The following is a 14,218-nucleotide window of genomic DNA, read 5'->3' on the forward strand; positions in this document are numbered from 1 at the left end:
AGAACCAAGGACGGGTGTTTTTGATGAATCTTATGTTAAAAATGGAGTTTGAAGTTACAATGGGTTTGTATAGGAAGGGGGCGTGTCTGATAAAATGAATATCTAATATCTAAATATTGGATCAAGCAACTTAAAAACTGTCTGCGGGGCTCACAAAAGCCTGAGTAGACGATAAAATCACCAAAAGTTTTTTTGAAAGTGAAATATCCCTTTAATATTTGTCTGTTGCTGTCCATCCTGGGTGGACAATAACAGAGAAATTCAACTAAAATCCTTTTCAGTAAAATAATCTGTTTCTTTGAAAAAACTAAAATCATTATCATAATCATTGGTCAACGACAGCTGTTTCATTTCTATGAAGTTCCACTTCCACCAATGTCTAATCAAGTCTACTCTGTGTCTCTGTGTCTCTGTCTACTCTGACACCCCATGTGTCAAAGTAGACGTTACATATTTTGAACACATGGGGGCGATATTAGACAAATAATGTAATGTAATGTCACACACAAGGGGGGAGCAGAAGACTGTCAAAGGTTTTGCTCACTTCCACTTCACTCCCTACTAATTGACTATTTAGACAAACGCTTGTTATGTTGGAGAACATGGAGAAACATATGAATTAATTATTATGGATTTTCAGACAACCAAACAGCACGATTAATTGTTCACACCCACTGAGCACAATGTACAATACAACAAACCCATCCAATGACTCATAAACACAATAACTTCTTCCACAAAAAAATGATACCTCACTGCTATGCATCCCATATCTATAATGTATTATAAACACACTTCTAATGCTTTATAATCTGCTTATAATACTGTATAATTATAATACTGTATAGTTATAATAACGTATTAATTAATTGTCATTTACCTCCACTGTAGCAGAGCAGAAGTGAAATTAGAAGAAGAATTGAGAAATATCTCTGATGATAGATCACATGTGGGTACGTCATCTTCATATCTAAAAACAATAAGAAAAAAAAAGAAAGCTTAGTTCCATATATCACTAGGAGTTATATCATGATCACGTAGCATCTTGATTCTGATTGGCCAGAAGATGTGCAGTATTTGCATATAATTGCACACCTGTATGTAGAAAATGTATGAACCTTTTTCAACATGGAAACGAATATGACGATTATGCAAAATAATTGCGATTATCTAAAATAATTGCAATTAGGCGAGTATGTAATAATTGTGACAGGCCTACCCAGGCGACTGCATGGATCGGCAGTTTGGAGAGACGGAAAAAAGTGTCGGCCAAAAAAAAAAAAGAAAAGAAAAGAAACTTCTTTTTTTGTGGTGTAGTATTCTGAAAAGAATGATGATACTTGCGCGACCGGTATTCTATCACTTCCTTTGTCGTTTGAATCCGAGAAAGCTTACCTGGAGCGGCAATTGGGTCTGCACCGACCCTGGATATTGGAGCATAAAGCTGTGGGCCTATCATAGTGTCAATTGTTTGAGTAACAAGAGTCACAGAGTGGAAGAATCAATGCAACTGTTATAGCAGAATGGGACAACAGAAATGATATTATTACGTGTAACTAACTATTTTGTTTTTCACAGTACAATCAAGTACAGTAGTTACACCTGATAATAATACTTGAACTGTCTGATGCAGTAACATCAAACTGTCTCACTTTCCTCCCTCTCTATTTCTTTGTCCAGTGCATGTGTAATGTAACGGAGTAGATCAGTCTGAAGTCCAAAAGCTTCATTATCTCCCTTAGCCAAGGGGGGATTCACAAAGTTCTATTTAAATTTCTACAATATTTTAGTGTAGCCTTGCTCCTAAGTAAAGACCAATGTGGGATTCATGGAAGAGAGTACAGCCTTGATTGTGTCAACCAGTTATATAATTGCTAGTGTTAGTATTAGTGATTAATAACTACTACCATGACATTGGAGGTGCATCTGTTTTATCTGCTGCCATCCTGCAACATTATTGCATGATAGGCTTTTGTACTCTAATAATCAGTTCACCAAATTGTGGTCACACTGGCACACAGCAGACACACTAAGGTACATAATAATATGTTAAACTAAAAAATAAATATGAATCGGTTTGAACTTACAGTAATTCAAAAACAAGCAAAACATAATTTAACTGATTTTTTCCCTTTATTTGGACAAATGTTGGGCAGATACATAATTAGTTTGAGTTTCAATGTATTTGAATGCAAATGGAACCGTTGAAAGTCATTTAGCCGGGAATTGTTTGGGTTATGGGTTAGGGGTTAGGTTAACGTGACCAATGACAAAAAAAACTCCCTGTAGGCCTACCTGCTCTCCTGTCTGGTGGTCCACCAAAAAAAGAAATTGGTCGGTTACAACTTGTACAGAATGCAGCAGCACGTGTGTTGACCAAGACCAAACGGAGAGCACACATTACACCTATTTTAAAGTCCCAGCACTGGTTGCCTGTCAGTTTTAGAATACATTTTAAGATCCTTTTACTTGTTTTTAATTCATTGAATGAGAATGCACCTGCCTACTTGCCAGCAAAGCTTCCTAAGAACCTGCCCCGAGAGGGCCTTTAGATCCTCTAGCGCTGGTCTGGAGGTTCCAGAGACTACAAAAAAGTATTGAGAAGCAGCTTTTAGCTACTATGGTCCCAAGCCTTGGAACAGCCTGCCGGGGGATTTGCGGGTCTCTGAATCTGTGGACATTTTTAAAAGAAATCATAAGACACATCTTTTAGCCTACTTGTTATTTTTAAATTATTATTATTATTAGGGCCCGAGCACTGCACAGTAGTGCGAAGCCCTATTGAAACTGCAATGATTATTAGCGCCCGAGCACTGCACAGTAGTGCGAAGCCCTATTGAAACTGCAATGATTATTATTAGGGCCCGAGCACTGCACAGTAGTGCGAAGCCCTATTGAAACTGCAATGATTATTATTATTCCCGATAATGTATCGCGTTTTTGAGGCGCAATACGTACTCCAAAAGTTGCGCAACTTTGCACACACATCACAAGTGGCGAAAAATTACGTAAGTGTGTGTGTGTTTGTCATTTTGACACACACACACAGTAGCCCACTGATAGTACAACAATTTAAGAAAACTCACACACACACACACACACACACACACACACACACACACACACACACACACACACACACACACACACACACACACACACACACACACACACACACACACACACACACACAATAATAATAAGCAATCCTACTTACTTTTTTTGGGGGGGGAAAGAGCGAGCAAGAGCGAGCAACTGTCGAGCGATTTCGCTTTCGATTAGAATGTCGCTGCGTATCACTATCACGCCTCGAGCGTGATAGTGATACCAGTGATACGATAGTGATACCAGGCCAACGTTGGTGGCCTGGTTGCTATGGCAATCTTCCAGATCAGGCTGAGGGTCTGATAGGCAAATCAGAGAATCAATCAAGCCGAGAGTCTGATGATGATCACTGATCGAGGTGGGGTAAGATGCCTAAATCATAGCCATAGCTCTGATTAACAGTCTGTGGTGGGTCTTGGAGGCATGTGGAGTGATCCTGTGCTTGCGAATCCCGGACGAACTTTCGGAGCTTTTGTCAATTATAGTAGTAGTAAGATTAGAATTTCTAATCCAATTCTAATGCAGGGCTGCGGGCTATTGGATTTAAAATCAAGGACTTTAAACACGCTACAGACCAGTTTACATACCAGGGCCTATCTATTCCTTTGAACCCAAAGTCCCTGTTTAAATATAATTTTCCCCCTCAAATAGATAAACTCAAGACAGACATCGAATATTGGAGATCGCTGCCGCTATCTATGATAGGGCGCATGAATGCAATCAAGATGGTTTCCCTTCCCAGGTTTATGTATTTATTTAAGAACATCCCAATTGAGCTCTCATTATCATTCTTTAAAACAATTGATTCTATAATAATGTCTTTTATTTGGGGGTACAAAACCAACCATATCTCAAAGAGTCATTTACAAAAACCTAAGTTACTGGGGGGGTTCTCCCTCCCTGTATTCCAACATTATTACTGGGCAACCAATCTCAGGGTTTAATCTACTGGCAAGATCAGCTTCCCCAAACCAGTGGCGTTCCCAGGAATTACGTTTAGGGCAGCGAGATCCCCCCCCCTCCGAAGGGGGGGGGGGCTCGGGGAAAAATCGCGGGGGAACCAAGTTAACAACAACACTACACTGACTACAAAACTGAAAAACGCTAATAAAAACAATATGCAAGTATAATCAATGTATGTATTGCGCTGGTCCTGGCGCCGCCTGGACAGGTCCAGGACTCCTGGTCTTGACAGTGGTGGTGAAAGGTAGTGTCCTCTGGATTAATCTCTTCTTCAGCGGTGGTCTCTTCATGTTGTAGTTTAGTAATGAATGGCTCAAGCTGCTCTCAGAGCCCCTTTTATGCCAGGTGAGTACAGGTGATGGATGGATATGGATATGAAACTAGAGGACAAAATATGACTCCAAGTCTTAGGAATTAATTATTGGGTGAGTACAGACGGAGTTTAGAGCACTTTTACGGCCGCGCAGATCGTCACTACACAGCGTGTCGACGAGGGTGATCTATGACTGTGTATTTGGAATACATGAAATGTATGTAAGATCACAGACATTCTAGGGCTAGATTGTTAATGTGTCCAATTGTATATTGTGGTCTGTTGTACTCTGTCTGCCTATATATTACCTCATTGAGATAGGTTAATTACTCCTTAATGGACTGTACCATTAAGGAGGGGTGTCACAGGGAGTGGGCAATTTGGGGCATTTTGCCGCTTTTTCCATATTTAGTATAATTTTGCCTCGTCTCATACCGTACTTACCTAGCTCTTCACTGCCCACGCCCACCCCCACCCACCCCACCCACCCTGACTCCCTTTTCTAGCTGCTCTTCCTGTCTAGTTTGTGGGGAAAACCCCAAGGCTGCTGTTATCTTTGGCACATGTCCCAGGACTGTGACTCATCAGTTTTTCAGACATCACGGAAACCGGAACTGATGTTTATAGGCTCTCAATGTCAGTGAGTATGAATAGTGAGTGACTCACACAGTGAGGGAGAGAGAGAGAGGGAGTGAGAAAGAGAGAGCGGGAGGGAGCGAATGGGAGGGAGAAAGAGAGAGAGAGAGGGAGGGAATGCGAATGGGAGGGCCAGGGAGAAGGAGGGAGAGAGGGGAGGAAGGAGAGAGAGAGAGAGAGAGAGAGAGAGAGAGAGAGAGAGAGAGAGAGAGAGAGAGAGAGAGAGAGAGAGAGAGAGAGAGAGAGACCCTGCTGTGAATGATTAGACTGTCATTAAATTCCTAACTTTGCTTATCAAAGAAACCAGTGATTCAATGTGCCTGAATTGGTCTAAATAACAGAACACTGACTGACTCCATTACTTTAATGAAAACATGTTAATTCTGGTATCTTCATAAAAATGTTCTTGTTATGAACACTGTGTGTGATATTATGATGGCAGTGGCGTGGATACATCAGGGTGGGGTTTGTAGTGTCGGTGGGGTGAGTCCCCCTTATTTTGTTTGAACCCTGAACCCCAAATCATAAAGAGGAGGGTCACACTCAGAAATAGAAGTCAATGTATTGTTCCTTTTATTGTTCCATATGCCTCAGTCAAGTCAGATGACAGACGTTCCGTCACACGAGAGAGGCGGCTATTGCAACAGAATCCTCCAGAGACATTAGAGGCGGTCTAAGCAATAGAATATGCCTACGCCCCTCTAACAAAAAGGTTCAACGCTTCCTTGCGAGTGGCGACTTACTTCATACACTTCCACTCGATGCAGATCAAAGGAGCAAGTCAACTATATGCCCGGCCCCTATATATGTTTTAAAATAAGAGATCTACAAGCTCACAACGCATTGTTGTGAGCTTGAAGATCTGCTATTTTCAAAAGCCTATGTGTATAGGTTTAAAGTGCTCATTTGACCTATAATAATATAGTCGCTTCTTTTTGAATAGTTTTCATAGAGCTGGTTGCTTATTTCTCTCGCAGACACTGATAAGACAGCTCTTCCCTTCCATTAAACTAACAACAAACCCTGATAAATAAAACAATTAAAGAAAATCTCACAATATATCCATGATACTTAAGATACCAATAACAGGCTGTGTCCCAGAAAGCTTTGGTCATAAACAAGAGGAAGAACAATGTCAGCTTGTAAAACTTATTAGGTCAACATATTATTCCCACAATGTTACCAAAGCTGTCTCTATCATTTTATTCACAAAGATCGGATAACATTTCCTTTTCTATTGTTGGATTCACATGGAACGGTTTGAATTGAAAAGGTTATTGTCTCCGCCACTACCGCCAGTGTTACGCTCCAGCCTAGGGGAACCGAGACGCAACATCCCAGACAGCACCCAGCGTCGCTGCGACGTCAGAATAAGAGCGGCATATCGCCGACACATCGCGTTCCATTTCTGTGCATAGCGTGGGTGTTGCTAGGGGATCGGCAGAGCGACTTATTTTCCCAGCGTTGGCTATGTAGGGGCTATGTTGCTGCTACATCGGTGCTATGTCGCGTTCAACAGGATGGATTTTAATCAAAGTTAAATAGTTGCTCACTTGCCTGCCACGCCACAGGGAGGAGCTAACCTCGCGTCACCAGTCTAGGGAGGAGCTGTGAACCACTCCCACTTTACTACTCAGAGAGCCCAGCTGGTGATATTAACATCAACATCACGTTCTCCGGCCGACCGTCGTTTCTCCTAATTTCAGCTGTTTAAAACAGGTTTGTAAAACATCACAGTTATGCACTAGAAATGGTTAGGATATGTTCTAAACTTGGTAATTTCATCGATGATATGTCAAATATGTTTATATTTTTGACGTTATATTGAGCTGAAAACTTCAGTTCTGTTAGTAAAGTAGCCTACGCCACGCTAGACTAGACACTACACAGGGCACTATTTAATATTCGACTCATTGACAGCTTATTTTTTAAGATAATGGTTCAAAATGACACATTGATTGTACCGTACACATGAGGAAAAGAGTGCCAGGCTTAGCTTATAGTATGCTCCAAGTCCTAGCCCTGTTTGGAACCTCACTCTGTACGAAAGCTATCGTAGAGAGTGAGGGTCACTGTGTGTATATATTTGGCCTTGAGAGAGAGGTGTGTGTGTGTGTACTAACCTGACATGTTGGAGATGATTCTTGAACAAATTGAATAATAAATAAATGGCTATTTATTGTGTATGTATTTTTATGTGATGTCTATCTGCTCTGTTTTTGTTTGATTGTTTATAGGCTTTTTTTTTTAACACAAGAGCCATACTGTTGTCATGTTTTATATAATTGAAAAATTGAAAAAAGAAGGGGGAAAAAAAGGAAGATAGATTGGTACTGGTACAGAACTAGTATTATCTGTTAACTGTTATTGTGTGTCATGCTTGGTGCCTTCAGATTTTTGGCTGATGGCTGCTGGGACTGATTCTGTGACCTATGAACTACAAATGAGACACATGACCAGACAAGACCACGGACATACAGCCCGTGACCGGTGACCACAGGGCACGAGGGATCCAGGCTGAGAAAGTATGCTGTGCATATGGTACGTTCAAAGTGACTCTGTATCTCTTGTACATTCTTGTGTCTTTCATTACACCAGACTTCACCACCCTAGACCACCAGCGACTATATAGACGCCTTAACAGACTACGTCACACTAATAAGAACCAGTATGTGCACGCAGGCCGGCACCAACTGAAGCCCACCGCTCATAAGATGTGATGTAAAAGTGGTCACAGCCTCACGTGTAAAAATGCATCCCATCAAACTTTCAGATGCTGTTTTTCTCCCAGTATGGAGGAAGAATGCTTAGGATTTTTACTGTGATCTCTCGCTCTTGATATATATAATCCTTGGTTTCTGTTGTGTGTAAACAATAATAGCAATTCAAAACAGTTGTCCCCCAAACCCCACCTCCAGTGGCTGTCATAAGAACGGAGGGAGCCAGGCCCAGCCCTCAGGATGTTCTCTGCTAACTTTTTTTCACTATTATTTCCTGTTAGCATATACCTTAGGCCATCACAAGTTCATACTGAACACCCCCAACTCGGGGCCGTTTGGTCTCAGGGGCCGCAAAACCCCTTTTTGGGGCGAAATTAATGTTAATGGCAATATTAAGGGGACTTAAGCAGCTCAGCCAACACCAGACACTTCTGAGACTTATCAGTGATCACCCAACACCTAAATGTAAGTTTTCAATTTTCAATTTCTTTTTTTTATTCAACGTGTCCTCATTGTAGCTAATTATGAAGACTATGTATTCCACTGTACATATGGAATAAGTATCCTCCCAGGTACATGCCGGCCATGTCAAATATGCTGGTGACAGCCCCTCCCCACACCTCAACACCAGGTATACTTAAAGAAAGGCTATGTTGATTAACTCATACTCCCTAATCCCCTGAAGCAAGCCCATTTTATGACCATGCATGCACCTCATGGTACACTAGTACCTCAAAGGCATTAAAAGCAAAACTTCAGACCTCCCAAAACAAACTGATCAGGTTACTACTAAACCTCAAACCTAGGACTCGCCTAACCCCTGCTCATTATACTATAGGGTGTGATGGCTCAGGGTAGAGGACAGAGTACAGCAACTTGCAATGGGCCTGGTCTTCAAGATACTCAAGGGATCATTGAGCCCATGTACCTGTCTAACTGCTTCAACAACATGAGAGACACATGCAGGCACAACACCAGAAGGAGCTCCACTGAACTCGTTCAACCCAGATTCGGCACAAACTTGGGGTTAAATTTGTTCTGTTATACCACCAAAATGTGGAATGCCCTACCAACACCCATCAAAAAGTGAGACTCTGTACCCTCCTTCAAAACCGCCATAAAGAGCACCTGTCTGCAATTTGCAACTGGTCCTAGACAAGTCTTCTAAGCTTGACACCAGAAATGTATTCAATTAATCAAAATAGCTTGATACGGTAATGTCAATCTTTACAGCAGCTATAAGTATAAATGTCAAACCACATAATATTGAATTTATTTCATTGTGTTTTCCGCTGTAGATCTTGAAAGTACTCTCTACTGCACATCAAGAGCCAGAACAAGCACAAGGTATCTATCTATATGTATAGATTCAAATATTGTTTATGTTGACTGTTTTTGTTCGTTCGTTTTCTCACATGCATTATCAGGCCAAAAACTAAATATATGCCCTCTTGAAGAAAACGGCACAGGGCTAACAATCTGTAGAGCTGAAAAGTGTTAAACTGTATTTTGTATTCAACATTGGGGCCATATTCCTTTACAGCAAAGAGTGAAGACTGCACAAGGTACATTTTAGCCACATCAACCCTATAGTCCCTATTCTGGACACGTCATAATAGACAAACCATCTGTGAAAGTAGCCGATCTATAGCTCACAACATGTCACGTTGCAACGCGTTGTGAGCTTGTAGATCAGCTATTTTCGGCACAATGGATTTGGAGTTGCATCGAAGAGATGCAAGGCTTTAACTAACACCATATTGGCGTATATCAGTGGTTTTCAACCTGTGGGTCGGGATCCCCAGGGGGGTCCCCACATGATTTTGGGGGGGTCATCAGATGACAGTGAAGTGATGAATTTAAGGACTTTTAAGACCGTTTTAAATAATACCTAAAAAAAAAAGAGAGAAAATAATTAATAAGACCATTACTGCATCAAACTATACCATAAACGGGTAAAACATTGGCCAAATTGTCAAATAGCCTAATATAACAACATTTTGAAAATAGCCAATGTACAAGCTCACAACGCCTCGCAACGCGAGGCATTGTGAGCCTGAACAGGAGCCCACAGTGTGCAAGCCTTTTTTGTTTTACAACATGGGAAGAGCGCCTTAAGGAAGACAGCCACTGGGGCGCCCGCTGGCCTAGTGGTCCTTTGCTGTGTGTCACCCCCCATCTCTCTACCCGTTTCCTGTCAGTCTACTTTCCTATCAATAAACGCAGAAAAAGCCCCCAAAAATATATTAAAAAGAAAGACAGCCATCCATTCTGTCAGTGGAAGAGTTATGTGATTACTTCTTCACGGTGTACACATGTGATTGATAAGATGTATAGTCATGAAGGAACATTTGTCTTGTCTGTACTACGCAACATCTATATTTGCTGTTGATGTTTTTTTGTTTGTTTGTTTTTTCATTGCAGAAGCCATTGGGACTACATGTACATGCTACAAAGCAGCAAGTCAACAGCGCCATGACCGATCACTTCAAACAGGCTTCAGGTCGAAAGTGGTGGTGGGGGCAAAAGAAACAGACTGCAATCAACAACAGAATGAAGTGGTCTTCTTGTCTTTGTGGGCTCCTCAGCTTTATCATATCGTCAGCGTGAAACAGAAAACTTGCATGTCTAAAACTGTTTCGTTTTCAGGAAATGGGGAAAAGGAACCTGTTTTCCAATGTATCCAATGTAGTATTTAGTCACAAGCTCTTTTCATTGGTTAAATATTTTTAAAACCCACAGACACACTTGACCACTTTCGCTTTAAAAAATATTTTAAAATGGCAGATTTAGAAGCTCACATTCTGTCGCTATGCGTTGTGAGCTTGTGGATTCACTGTTTTTGCTACTTAAACTCATGGTTCAAGTTTCAAGGTTGTTTTATATTGTTACATCTTGTGCACAGGTAAATGGACTGCATTTATGCATTTAACGCCTTTATAATCTTTCCGGCCCTTCAAATCACTGTACGATGTACTTCACATTCACCCATTCACACACCGATGGCGGAGGAAACCATGCAAGGCACCAACCTACTATCGGAAGCAGTAGGAGTTCAGTGTCTTGCTCAAGGACACTTATGATACTTAGCCAGCTTCCTTCCTCTTGTATATCAAAGTAGGGCATTAATTTACTAAATATTCTAAAATGATAGTCTGCACACTATGGCTTGCAGGGCACCCAGTTAAAAACTTTATTGGGTATATCAGAGGTCTTCAACATTTTTCAGGCCAAGGACCCCTTAGCTGAGAGAGAGATGGAGCAGGGACCCCCCGCTACATACTGGATTCATGTTAAATGTGTGTTTTCAGACATTTAACCACATCATGACCATAAAACGTTTGATTCTGTGTGAACTTTTTTGAAAACTGCAAAACAAAGGGTATTTATTAAATATAGTATATCATATAATTAAATATAAAATAAAATAAATCACAGAAAAAAATGTTTTTTACTTTTCTGTTTCCTTTCGAGAGACGCAGGCATCTGGATGTCAAGCCTGGATGGCTTGATTCTAGGCTTAAATTAATTGATATAAATATTTTTGGAAATGTCAATGGGAAAAATGCATTGAGTATTTTGAAGTGGAACCAGGAAGTGGCCGCAACTGCTATGCCCTATACTTTGTAAACTTGAGCTTTGACCTGCTCTTTTTTTCCCCTGTACACACAACCTCTTGGCCGAAAATAGCAGATCTACAAGCTTGTATGCTGTTTTCGGCCAATGTTCCCCCCAAAATAGGGATGCAAGGGTTCAAGTGGTTAATGTAAAAAATTAGAAAAGAAAATCCCTATCACACAAAGATCTCTGAGGGGTCCTAAAATTGCCTGTGATTTTTGACATTTGTGACATTCTGCATAATGAGTACTTTTACTTATGGTACTTTAAGTACATTTTGATGCCAATACTTTTGTACTTGTACTCAAGTACATTTTGAATTCCGGACTTTTACTTGTAACAGAGTACTATATTGCAGTATTGATACTTTTACTTAAATAAAAAATGTGAGTACTCTTTCCACCACTGGTGTTGTGACACTGCACTTTTTGGACTTGTTTTATTTGTATATACTGCTCTGTATATTATGATATTTGCACTGAAAATTACATACATGAAGAAAAAGGTTTCGTACAAAGTTTTGCTAAATATTTCTTTGTTGAAATGACAGGGAAAAGGGTATTGTGAATGAAGTAGAATTTTGCAGAACAATTTGAAAAGGTATAGTAAGAAAATGTGTCATTTCTATGCAGTGGGCTAAACAATGGAAAACTATTACTGTTTCAGTAACTTATATTTAAATATCCAGTAAGAGACCAAAGACATTTTAATGTATATTTATCATTATCTGAAAGGCTTCCATTACCCGGTACAGCAGGTAAGGACTGTTTTAATAAATGATAGTATTCATTTTAGATTTTTTGGAAAATATAACCATCATAAAACAATGTTTGCACATGTAGAGTAGTGTAGAATAAGTGTAGAATGGACAGCGTGAGAACGGAGGATAAAGAGAGGACAAGGAGAGAATGAGGGGATGAAGAGGAGAGGGTGAAGGGAGGTTAAGCGTTGAACCGTCGGGATTAAGATCGCACAGAGATAGCAGCGATGTCGCCGCAAAAGCGGCCAGCGACGTCGCGGAGACGTCTTCCCAGTGAGCAAACGGTCCCCACGCGACATAGCCCCTACAATGCTACAGAGGGATGTGGGCATAGGCACTACATCGGCGCTATGTCGCTGTGCTGTCTGGGTAGGTTCAAAATGCAACAATTACATTGTTTCATTTTAAACCATAATAAACAAGCTTGTAAATAACTGTGTGTTCTTCTAACTTGATTTTGTACTAGTCTACCCCTATTTTTGCTTTAATTTAGATCAACGACGCCGCAGTGGTTCCTTTGAAAATGGTCTCTCAACACAATAAATGTGTCCGTGACCGCATTGTTCAATAAAAGCATCCTATAATGTATTCACGCCGCACGCGTTGCTTGAGCAGTGCTGTGTCCAGTGTGGTCCAGTCTAATTTGCTGTTTGATCATGTTAAGAGCTTCAGCAACAATCAGCACACATCTCAACACCTGCACATTGATTTATTACTGTACACTGAGTGACTGGAGCCTGCCAGCCAGTCACAATGTGGGACAGCGTCTCAATTTGTGGGACGCCTGAAACGTCATGGAGAAATGTAGGACTGTCCCACGCAAAGGGGACATCTGGTCACCTTATCCAGAGGCTGTAGGCCATGGTTCTCAAACCTTTTCATATCAAGGACCCCCAAATTGACACTTATTAGCCCGCGGACCCCCATTTCAAAAGATATGGCAGGGACCCCCATAAGAGAAGATTTTTTACGGCTCTAGCAGTGATTCTCAACCATTTTAATTTCAAGGATCACCAGTTTGACATGCATTAGGCTACGGACCCCCATTTAATGGCATTTCTATCACTTGGACCGCAATTTATATTGTAAAATCTATGTCAATTTAACTCTGAGAGTGTACAAATGGAACCAAATGGACCCGTTAGGGTCCATTTGGTTCCATTTGTACACTCTCAGAGTTACAGACCCATAAGGGTCCATTTGGTGCCTAATCATTTAGCTGGAACTCCCTCAAGGACCCCTGGGGGTCCCCGGACCCCACTTTGAGAACCAATGCTGTAAGCTATACTTCGCTCTGGCAGCCCTTCGGTCCGGCGGAGCGCTCTAGCTTTGAGTCGAGATGCTGGTCGCGGTCGACACTCACCGTCTGCCGGCCCACTCCGCAACTCGAGCTTGCGAGGTTTTATTTTATAAATAGGCTACAACGATCTTTCTGATTAAACAGTTATTTCATGGCGTAACATCATTATCACCCTTTCTTATTTTGACACGTCAATAGCTTCACATTTACACTCAAAGGAGAAATAACTACAATGAAAATAAGCTCTGGAGCTTTTTAGTTGTAGGCTATCTTTAGTTTTGACAGAGGCTACAAATATATGTATTAGCATGTTCTGTCTCACCTCTGTCTTCTATAACTCACCTACAGTTCCGCCATAACTGAACACGTAGGGAAACGCGTAGGGAAAGTGTCCTTAATCCGTGTTGTGGCAGACTATTGAAGACAAGGGAATGAACTCAATGGTTTTGTTATAAGGGGCGGGATTCTATCATCAGTCGTTGAGCCTGCCTCTAGGGCACACCATCATAACTCTATGGGGGGCGCGCGCGTGTGTGCACACACACACACACACACACACACACACACACACACACACACACACACACACACACACACACACACACACCCACACCCACACACACTAACACATATATTATTGTAGTTAAGAATGTAATGTTGTTGCCGCTAAGTAGGCTACTGAAATTCCTCCTTTCTTATGATTATTGTGTTATTCCTATTATTTTGTACTGAAATTCAGAATTTCTTGAGCTCATTCCCTTGTCTTCAGTTCCACAAAACGGATGGCCACGTTCCCTGCGTGT

The 14,218-nt window shown here is 41.1% G+C and overlaps 1 protein-coding gene and 1 long non-coding RNA gene across 2 annotated transcripts in view; one reads left to right on the plus strand and one right to left on the minus strand.

The window, feature by feature from the left end:
• LOC308087226 (myelin-oligodendrocyte glycoprotein-like) overlaps positions 1 to 13,834 on the minus strand; it is a 39,298-nt gene extending 25,464 nt beyond the window's left edge. The window contains exons 1-2 of the mRNA XM_080430948.1: positions 13,758 to 13,834; positions 881 to 970 (exon numbers count right to left, since the gene is read on the minus strand). Coding sequence (XP_080287074.1) covers positions 881 to 968 — 88 coding nt within the window. The 5' untranslated portion in view covers positions 969 to 970; positions 13,758 to 13,834. The remainder of the gene's footprint in view (positions 1 to 880; positions 971 to 13,757) is intronic.
• Positions 8,133 to 10,303, plus strand: LOC308087235. Its single transcript, XR_013933296.1, has 3 exons — positions 8,133 to 8,202; positions 9,036 to 9,084; positions 10,162 to 10,303. It is a non-coding gene; the product is annotated as an uncharacterized lncRNA (long non-coding RNA).
• Positions 13,835 to 14,218: the final 384 nt, after the last annotated feature.

This window comes from Gymnoscopelus braueri (genome assembly GCF_963280865.1).
Source record: "Gymnoscopelus braueri genome assembly, chromosome: 6".
Lineage (NCBI taxonomy): Eukaryota > Metazoa > Chordata > Actinopteri > Myctophiformes > Myctophidae > Gymnoscopelus > Gymnoscopelus braueri.